At 35.4% G+C, this 11,160-nt stretch overlaps 1 protein-coding gene across 2 annotated transcripts in view; it reads right to left on the bottom strand.

Moving 5' to 3' along the window:
- Isha (Insulator su(Hw) mRNA adaptor) overlaps window positions 1-9,194 on the bottom strand; it is a 23,497-nt gene extending 14,303 nt beyond the window's left edge. The window contains exons 1-5 of one of the 2 annotated variants that reach the window (XM_017613063.1): window positions 8,888-9,194; window positions 2,716-3,309; window positions 1,943-2,506; window positions 1,147-1,311; window positions 961-1,047 (exon numbers count right to left, since the gene is read on the bottom strand). In XM_017613063.1, coding sequence (XP_017468552.1) covers window positions 961-1,047; window positions 1,147-1,311; window positions 1,943-2,506; window positions 2,716-3,309; window positions 8,888-8,917 — 1,440 coding nt within the window. In that variant the 5' untranslated portion in view covers window positions 8,918-9,194. The remainder of the gene's footprint in view (window positions 1-960; window positions 1,048-1,146; window positions 1,312-1,942; window positions 2,507-2,715; window positions 3,310-8,887) is intronic. The other variant, XM_017613070.1, reaches the window with a different exon arrangement.
- Between the last annotated feature and the right edge of the window lie 1,966 nt (window positions 9,195-11,160).

Here is an 11,160-nt window from a genome sequence, read left to right on the forward strand (position 1 = left end):
AAATGTTTGGAAACGTCAAGAATTTTAAAAGTAACTCTCAGCGGTTCTACCTTACTATATTTTTATCATGGTTACAATACGAACAAATTTGTTTGTTGAAAAAACTTTAACCGAAATGAGTTTGAATGTTTTCCATTCATTCATTCACATTCTTCCATTTGAAGGTAGAAAATTTAAAATAAAATGTATATTCATAACTTACAAAATTCGAAACTCTGAGTGTTTTGTATGTGAAGTAAAATATTCAAATCTAATGTATCAAGGTGTATTAAACAAGGTGGTGTTGGGGCGACAGCTGAGTTTTTCGCCGTGGAGGCCATTACGTCAAAATGATGTGTTTGTTGTAACTCATACCAATGACAGTATGGACATCAGCGTATAATTTGTTAGTGTAATTTTTAACTTATATACGGCCAACACCACCTTGTTAAATACGCCTTGTAATGTACTCTGTTTGGCTAGAAGTTTGAATGAAGCCTTCTAGTCCCGCAGACTTTTTAATAANTTTTTTACTTATATACGGCCAACACCACCTTGTTAAATACGCCTTGGCTTTGATATGTCGTATTCCATTTTCAGTTTGTTAAATTAGTTCATGAGAATCACGTTTTGCTTTAAGCTGAATAACGGTGAATTGAAAATATCTCGTAAACGTATCCATAGAATAAAAAATTAACTCGATTTTTGGAATCAGCGGGAGATTCTATATACAAATTGGATAGTGGCGTTTGGAGAACAAAAACCAAGTTAAAATTTGTGATCCAGTGATACAAAAGTACAAATGCGTCTTATACGCAATTATATAACTTAATGTTTCAAAATTTCAATTATATTCAATTAATTTGCATGAAATATATCTATTTTATTGTGTCAAAAAAGTTATTGTAACGTAATAAGTTAAATAAAACATCTAAAACATTACAATAACATAAAATTATTTATAAAATAAAGGGAATATACCTCAATTTTCTGTTCCACCGACACAAATTCCACTTCTTTGTTGAACTCGTTAGTATCAGGGGCAATGTTGTGACCACCAGATTGCGTCTAATGGGCATTATAGAGAAACAATGAAGAAAAAAAAAGAAAAGCATTAAAATATTATTTTTACGGTTCCATGTTAACAGCCTTATAAGACGTAATCACCTTTAAAACATTTTGTAAATGTTTCTCGAACTCTACTTCCTGCATGCGCATTTCGTTCATTTTGTATTGCTGTTCTTCCTGCTGTTTCATTTTTTGGAAATTTTGCAGGGTTTGCAGTTGGCGCAAAACATTGGGATCATTGAGTAGTTGTTGCAGATTGTTATTCTAAAAACAAAAAATTTAAATTATTTATTTAACAAAAAAATAATAATAATAACCGTGTAAAAATAAAAACATGCATACAGGAGAAGAGGACTTAAATATTTAAAAAAAAAAATTAATTCGCCTGTGCCACACAAAGGAATTGAATCTTCTTTCGATACATCTCTACTTTGTTCTCAATCTTAATCTTAATCGTTAACGCTTCGATAAATCCCTCTTTATATTAATATAGGCAACAAGAAAAGGAGGCAGAAATTAAAGTAGACAGGAGCATTCCCGTGGCATCGTAAAGAAGATTCACTTCTAAAATGCAAACAGGCAGAAAATGAGAAAGTCAGATTTAGATAGTATTTCTTCCAGTACTGATAAAAGAGACAATTTAGTAAAACATAGGCATGCTGCAGTAACTACTAGATAAAATTAAACCAATTTTTTTTTTAGAACAAACTACATTTTTTAACAAAAGCATCAACTCAAAACAAATTCTTAGAAAATCTTTAATCTGTATTTCTCATTACGTAAATGGTGAATCAAATTTTTCTCAAAATATTTAAGCAATGCGGCTGTGGCAAATCATAATCAGCAATTATACGAAAAGTATGTAAGTAGTAGTAGGTAACAATTCAAGAATTACATCAATCAGCTTAGATGTATGCTGCGGTGAGTTGTTGTCTATGCCCTCATCATCTTCGATTATAACTTCATGTGTGCTTTTCGAATATTTTGCATACGATTCGGTGTGTTGCGTCTTATTGCCAGCCCCGGGGAGACCGCTGCTGCCGGCGCCGCCATTTCCACCACCACCACTACTGTTGGTATTTCGACTGCTCATACCAGCTGCGCCGCTATCGATCAGACGTGCGTACTCGTGTGCATCTCGATCGATGCGCAGATCTCGCGATTCACGAATTTCCCGCGTTTCCCGAAGTTCACGCGTTTCACGAAGGTCTCGCGTTTCACGAAGTTCCCGAGTTTCACGTAGCTCTCGCAATTCGCGTCCTTCACGTGATTCACGCAGCTCACGCGACTCGCGTGGTTCACGTGTAGTTTCACGCATTTCACGCAATTCACGTGTTGACTTGGTCGAGCTCACTGGCGCTGATACAGCGCTATGGCGTTTTAGATATTGCTGCATATGTTCCAGTTGACGCAATGTACTGTTATCAAGTACGCTCTGAGCCTTCTCATGACTCATCGACTGCATTACAGTGATTTAGAATTGTTTGTTGTCGATTTGTTTTGCATGTTTTTTTTTTGTATGGTTGGATTGATATAAGTAAGGCAATTCGTTAGTATGCATGTTTATTTCGAAAAAGATAGAGTGACAATTTTTACAACGTCGTTAGTTTTTCATTACCAAATTCTGAAGGTTGCAATTTCTTTGGAAAGGATAATTCAATAACTTACCGACAAATCCGGCATTCCACCATGCTTATCATCGATATTGTTGGATCCTGTTGCCATAGCAGCTGCATTCATATTGCCAATGCTTATGTCCATAGAAGAACTTGATATATTCAGCCCATTGGCTCCACCCGATGAAATATCACCTAAACCACTTCCACCAATGCCTTGACCACCAGCAGCGCCTGGTGGTGGTAGTTGATAAATCGGATGATTGGGATCGGCTAAATCGAAAATCGGTTGTATAACTTCAGGAGCAAAGACATTGTTCTTCTGCCATAAATTAAGCACACGTATAATGCGGCTTTTATCGTCGGGAGCACAACGAAATAGATTCGCGAAAGTTTCCTTGATGTTGCGGGCAAAACGTGGCGCAAAAACATCTTTGTCTGGTCCGAATTGATGACGCGACTGTCGTACGATTGAATCGATGACGTACAAGCCGGGCACTTTATATTCCGGTTTACATTTGAGTATGAATTTCTCGACACTTTGAACGACGTGTTTGTAGAATTTGATGGCGCGCATAGCCGATTTAGTGATTGCTGCCATTTTAGCCTTTGATATAGGCGGTTTCTGCTCATAGAGGCTAGAGAGCTGTTGAAAAAGAGAATAGTAGAAATTAAAATACAAATTAGAGGTCATACGACTATGATTAGAAAACTGTTATTGCTATGGCTTCTTTAAGTGTCTATGTTTTCTTGAAGTTTCTACGAAATTAAAAAATAATAATTAAAATAAATCAAAATATTGCAGCAGCTTTCTACCACCGCCTAGAACTCACAATGGCAAACTTGCTTTGGCCTTGACGTATGATAGCTTCGCATGCCTTCCTGGCCAAACCTAACTGTAATACTAAAACATCATATGCCCATAGCCTAACTTCGCTCTGCCTAAATTATAACCGGAGGTTAGATGCAGATATGTCCAACCATAGCGCGGCATGCGGAGAGTCAACCATCGACTCAAGACATCTCTTCGCATGCCCCAAAAACCCAATTCAACTAACAGCCCTGTCCCTATGGATGGCTGGAGTTGCACACTTCATGGGTCTACCTTTATTTGAGCTTGACGATAACGAGGCCAACAACAAGGCTAGGCAGAACTGAGTGGGCGCTACAACCACAAATAAAACATCATTCCTATGACAGAAGGGTCTATGTAATGAGAACAGTCAAGATTTATCTATATCTGAACAAGAACTGCCACTTCAGAAACATTCTCCTAAACTGGGAAATATTTATGCTGTTGTAACAATAAAAATAATATGCTTTGCAAAATGGTATGGATGGTGGGAAGAGAAATTAATTGTTTGTCGAGGAAGCAATTTGTAAAAATTATCATGATTTTTCGCGAAGATTGAAAATTTTAAAACGTCGGAAAATTGAGAGCACAAAGTTCAAGGCGAATTTATATAAGGTGGTGTTACTAGCTCAGCTGATTTCAAGGCGTATTTAACAAGGTGGTGTTGGCCGTATATAAGTAAAAAATTACACTAACAAATTATACGCTGATGTCCATACTGTCATTGGTATGAGTTACAACAAACACATCATTTTGACGTAATGGCCTCCACGGCGAAAAACTCAGCTGTCGCCCCAACACCACCTTGTTTAATACACCTTGGCTGATTTTGTGTATGTGTTTCGCCGCACGGCTTCTGATATCAAATTGAAAAATTTTGTTTGAATTTCTACGCACACTCTTACAGATTTTGACAGTTTATGCCGCCAAAGCAAAAACAAAATACATGTAAATTTTTGTTTTTGTACTCCTGCTATCACCTTATATTAATTCGCCTTGACAAAGTTGAAGTTTTTTTATGGGAAGTTGTTATCATTTATCATGGTTATCATGATAAAAATATAGTAAGGTAGAACCGCTGAGAGGCACTTTTAAAATTCTTGACGTTTCCAAACAATTTAATTTTTAAATTTACTCACAAACACAATTTCATTTTCAATCTCAAGCAACAATAATTTCGAACAATTTAAATTTTTTATTTTCACTTTTATATGATTTTAAAATGTTGGCAAACTTCAAAAAAAAAATCATGGCCGACAAATTGAGAGAACGGTTATACCTTGCTATGTTTTTAACATGGTTGTTATTTCTTTGTGGAAAATTTATATAAACATACAGTGACCCAAACAATAACTCGCACACGACATTTCAGCGAGTTTGGCTTTTTTTTAAAATTTATTTAATGTTTTTTTTTTTTTTTGTATGAAAGCTGCATACTTAGCAGATACCAAATACACAAATACAAATTTCAGACTTAGTGCAAAAATTATGAAAGTTCTGCAAAATTCAAGTTTTTAATGAGTATCTTTTGAAAAAATTTGTTAAGCAGTTTTATAGCCCACTAAATTTTAATATAATAAAGTGCAGATTTGAAGTAGGTTGCTGTTGAATTTTTTCATTTTTTTGGTGACGGTGTTTCGAATTTTTTTAGTATGAAAATAATTGTCGAAAATACTTTGTATGAAAAAATGTGTAGCATCATCAAAAAAAAAAAAGAAAGTTGCCAAAAATCAACAGTAAGGGCCGTTGCACCATGTCTATTTAACGCTAACTGGAGGTACATATGTATATCCTTCAATTAAGCACATCGACTGCTTGCTTTATCGATCGCATAATTTGGGCCGTCGTTGAAACCATTCTAGTCCGATTTAGTAAAATCTATGATAATACGATCACTAAATCCGAATCACTATGAACGTATGCATTCAAAGTGTATGAAGTGTTGCCGTTGTGCGTCTAACGGGGCAACTGAACCCTTTTTATGCGTCAATACCCGTTGACCCGACTTTTCGAAAATTTTTATTTTTTTTTATACTATTTTCCAAAATTATGTGCGACTGTAACCCCTTCGCAGATATTTTTTAGGAAATGTTAACAGAACCATGCTATTAAAAAATATTTCCTCCTGTAAGTACAAAAAAATGCATCACTTAAAACTTTTAAAGGAAATGCCACTCTTCTTGCAGAAACTTGATTTCTGTTTAAGTTGCAACCACGTTTTGCTATTTTCTTTTTAAATTTAACAGCGGAACGTTTTAGCAAGAAAAGGACTTTATAATACATATAAATTTGATTTTGACTTTGGGTCCCACTAGTATTGTGTCACATAAAAATTGTGATACTCAGGGCTATCACGGAATCCATCGTAGAAAATATACGAATTCTAATGCCTGCTACGAATACGGACAAATTGCTGTCACTGAGTCCGAGTGAACTCGAAAATATCATTGCCAGCTTCGAACGCTGATCGAAATTAGCTAGTGCAAAAGAAATAATAGACATTTACTTATGCCATTTGGCTCACACTACCCCAGAAGTCGCAATGGCCAAGTGGGCAAGGCACCAGCCTGCTAGTTGAGCGATCCGAGTTCGAGTCCGAGTCGTCAGGCAGCGGAGCTTTTTTTCTGTTTTTATTTAATTTTTGTTTATTTTTTTAATAAATTTGATTTTTTAGTTTGATTTTATTCTTTTAAAGAGAAAAATATATATTTTAATGATATTAAAGTAATTAAGGTTCCTAATAAATTGTTGTTAAACTATTATCTCCTCGCATCATAAAAATTAATTAATTTCATTAATTAAATAGCGTTTAGCAGATGAATGTATGTATTATGTATGGCATTTGTATTTTACGTCTGCCTTTACACAAATATATGGAATTATATCAAACTATAACAAATTTGGATTATAATAAATATTTATTACAAACAATAATGCAGCCTTTTTCCATTATTTTTAAAATTCAGTGATTTTAAATGTTGCTCCGACAGCGTAAACTCTTCGTAGTGTCTGTACGAATCTTCATTACGAACGGATTCAATGAAGGCTTTCTACGAATTTCGAATTTAAGTTCGTAGTTATTCGGATTCTGTGATAGCACTTTCGTAGATTTCACAAAAATCGAAGCTACGATGGATTCTGTTTAAGCCCTGACTATCACTCTTTTCAAGCGGCTGCTATATGACTATTGTAGAACGCTGCCTATAGGATAGTGATGTATGAACAATAGCGTGGATCGGAAACTCGGCCTTTCCGACGATCTAGGGTACATTAAAAACCTTAGATAATAAACAATAAATGAGCGGATTGGAAACTAGGCCTTTCCAACCGTCACGAAAGCGCGACTGGGTGGATCGGAAACTCGGCCTTTTCGACCACCCAGGAGATATCAAGATACGGAGTAACCCGAAAAGTATAGCGCGGAATGGAAATACGGCCTTTTCTACATAACCTCCGGACAATGACATGCTTTTATATTGATATAAAATAACTGCAGTGACAAAGATATAATGTTATTTAAAAATTTCCGTAAAGCATATCATATTTAATATTTAAATTTTAAATCCAAATCTAATTCTTAGAATGTTAAATCTTTTTTGTAATATAAGTCTAGCAGACTGTAAAAATAGATAAATAAAATAAAATAAAAAATAAAAACTCCTTTGCTAGCAGAAAAAAGTCAAAATAATATGGTGACACTTTTTGTCGTCAATTACACCTTCATGCTACCTGGATTTCACGAAAATTCGTACAACGACGGATTCAGTGATAAACTTGAATATAGGCTGGATGTCGATAACGATGTTTAACTGGGAGTTATAATTTACCGGACATTTCAAAACGGCTCTAAGTCCTAGATACTTCAAACTTACACTTTATTATTCTAAAATTTAATCGTTGCCTACGAAACTGCATACGAAATCTCCTTCTAAAGATTCTGGTTAAAAATATAAAAAATTTGGTGAAATTTTGCAGAATTTTCATAATTTTTGCAGTCTGATATTTGGACTGCTTGGGAAGTAATTAGCTATACTTTCATAAAAAATAATAAAAACAACGATTGAGAGATCAGCCGATTTATGAGGGGTGAGTAGCCGCTATAGCAACAACCTAGTTTCCGCATCGGGTTGCAAGAATTTACCAGAAAGCGTTTCCGTGCTCGGTTCTTTGGTAGTGTAGGGTAAACATGGGACTAAAACCGTTCCATTCTTTGTCAGAAGTCGCAAGATTTTATCCGAATTTTTGTTCGTACAGCATACAAACTCTCCAAAGAGTTGTTGGGTAGTGTTGCTGGAGTGACAGTCCTTGGGCAGATAAAATTCTTGGTCGTTCCGGTTACGTAGACCCGACGGTCGTGGGTACTAATTTTTACTCGTAAAAGCTGGGACTGTCCAACCATCAGCTGTGCAATGTTATAAAAAAATCGCGCGTACGGTGTATTAGACAATTTTACCAGTATTTACCCGAAAAGTGTTCCCGTACTTTTCTCTTTCTCCGTGAGCAATTTGACTTTTTGACAGTTTTACTGGTTTTATACAGAAAAGTTGAGGAGCGAAGCTTTTATACAGTAAAAACTTGCAACTTCTCTCAACATCAACTGCCATTTTTGCTCTCTCAGACGCCAAAAGATAACTTGTAACAATTTTTACGAACTATCTTAAACTCGTGCGTCCCCAGACAGAGCTATAATCTTTAGCGATACATCTTTGATATGCTTTAAACATGGCATAACCTCAAACATAAGTGAAAAAGCTTGGGCGACATTGAAACTTATCTAATAACCAAACGTTGATACCCTGAAAAGTTGTTTTGTTAATAGATTGATTCTTCAAGACCTAATGTTCTTAACAAAATTTCCCAAGTGGTACAAAAGTTTACTGTATGTTCATTGATAAAGATGTGTACTTAAATCGAATATTAAAGAAACGACAGTACTAGAGTAACCATTTAAAAAATATCAAGAGAACTAGGTGAAAATGTAAGAATAATTCTCTAATTAGGAAAAGGGTGTCAGAAAGGCCTGCGCCACTATACTATATTTATTTATTATTAATCCATTTCGATTTATCCCAACTTTATTTACAAACCGAGTGAATGGGAAGCGGGCAAACAGCGTATTCAATGTAGAAGTACCAAAGGAATGGATAATGAAAAAATGTGACAGCGCTGCCCAGATACACGTTTGCCGAGCTACGCTATATGCAAAAAAAAAGCTACAGGCCTAGCCTGTGCTAGGCGTAGTCAATTGAACCCATTCGTACGTCACAACTTTTACACTTAAATAATCCTAAATTTTTTTCTTTCAACACTTTTTGAAAATTAGGCGGCTCGGTATTTATGGAAAATAATTGCTTTTTCATGCGCTACTTACCTCATTATTGAAGGCGACAACGTTTTCCATTTTGCAAGAACACAATACACTGCTAAGCTGCTGCCAATTTTTTTGCTATGAACTCAACGTTCTATTTTCACTTCATAACACTCTCCGCACTTATAAACTAAACAACTGAATGTTTCGTACAAGTTTTGCACTGAGTTTCCGTCAAAATTTCACTAAATTTGTGAATTATTTTCACAAAAAACCGCGCTAATTTTTTGGTGCGGTTCACTTTTTCGGCTAAAATTTTCACACATGCACAAATTCAGGGAAACTGAAAAAGCAAAATGGCGATTCTTCAATTCTTCTTTTTGACGACCGTTTTGACATTTACTGCGGATATTTGACTGCAGGTGGCGCGCTCAGACATCATGATGCAGGGCAGTGTTGTTAATTCCGCCGAATAATCCTCTATGTCGGAAAAATTTCCATTTCCAAAGAAAAATTCCGTACGCAAGCTCATGATCCAACTACAGATCTGACAAAATGAAGCAAAAGAAAAAAGTAATTTTCTGGCTGACGTTTGTAATTTCGGCGCCATGTTATTTTCTGTGAAAAGTAAACAAAGAATAAGTAAGACGAAGCATAAAGAACAACTGCAAGCAATGTTATGCACATGTTTGTGCTAACCAATTTATTATTTTTGTACGTGTTTTTGCATCCAATCACCGCGCACTTCATTTTAATTACAGTTGCACAAAAAATCACTTAAAAATCACTGAAATAAACCACCGACAAAATACACATAAAGAAGGAAGCAAAACAGAAATAGCAAGCTTCAAAATTACGAACGTCACACACTTTTTGACACAAGCCGACAATTGTGGATAATTATTGCAAGTTATCACGACTTGGTGTTCGCATACCCAAAAAACTTGCAAAGTTGGGGAAATTGGTGCCAGTGGACTTCGAGGGGAAGTTGCTAGTTCTTGCTGGAAAATTTTTAACCAGCGGCAATTTCTCCAGTAAGAAAAACAGCTGTTCAAAGGCATATGTTTGTAATATATGAAAATAATGAAATTTATTAGGATAATTTTTACGTTTTTAACAACTTATATGAACTCCAAATGTTTGCAAATACTCATTTTCTAACGTTGGCTTAGCAAATACCAAAGAACGTAGTGTATGAGCTTGTTCGCACTTGCTAATTTTAAACCAGATAACCTAATAACCAGGCAAGTGTAAATACCCATTATAACATTTGTCGAGTTAAGGCCCCGCCAGATAGAAATTATTTTCTGCGTCACAGGGATGCTTTTGACTGTCAAGACGCACATAACATTGCGAGGCGCCACAATGAAAACGTTGCCGCAAACAAAACGGCTCATTTTGATTGGTCAAAAGTCAGCTGGTTTGAATTCGTTCCATACATTGTTGTTTTGCCGCATTGACGCGCGTCAAAAGTAGAGAGTTGGGCGATTTTTATCAGTTGCGGCAATGCATGCGTTGCCAATGTGGTGTCTTCTATTCAAAACCTAATTAAGCGAGGAAATTTTAATTGACAGCACCGACAAATGAATATATACACAAACAAATGTTCGGTTATGGTTAAAACAATTCAAGTTTTTGTATTGAATTTTTGGTTTAAAATTTATTTTTTCCTTTTCAGTAGGGTTTTTGCACATTATCTTCTGCGTGAGAATTGATCGTAATATATACGCATCTAAATAAGAGACTGCATAATGCAGCGTTTTTGCTGCATTTAAAAAGCAACATTTAGCACTTTCGAATATATGTTTTCGAAGAGCGTTCATGCTATAGCATTTAGCAAATGTACATTTACGCGAGTTCGAAATCGTATGCTTTTGACAAACAGCCGTGTTCCAGTCGCTTATTCAGATCCGTATCTATTACGATAAATTCTCACGGAAAAGATAATGTCCAAAAATCCCTACTGAAAAGGAAAAAATAAATTCTAAACCGAAAATTCAATACAAAAACTTGAATTATTTTAACCATAACCAAACATTTGTTTGTGTATATATTCATTTGTCGGTGCTGTCAATTATAATTTCTACACTTAATTAGGAAACAAAACAAACAGAGTTGATCACAAATTAATCCAGATTTCTATCAGCATCATATCGATGTTTAATTTGCGTAACTTTTCTTTACCCAAATATGTAAGAAAATAAATGAAATCTCGATCGGCGATCACTGAAACGCAGCTAGACTGTATACTCGAAAAAGCAAGTTGCCACTTACGCGTAATGGGCTGTTTTTGCTTACGCGTAAAAGCACATTTAGCGCATTTAGCTCTAAATGCT

Source organism: Rhagoletis zephyria, unplaced genomic scaffold (genome assembly GCF_001687245.7).
Source record: "Rhagoletis zephyria isolate East Lansing unplaced genomic scaffold, Rhagoletis_zephyria_1.1 Rzeph_scaffold_00016, whole genome shotgun sequence".
NCBI classification, from domain to species: Eukaryota; Metazoa; Arthropoda; class Insecta; order Diptera; family Tephritidae; genus Rhagoletis; species Rhagoletis zephyria.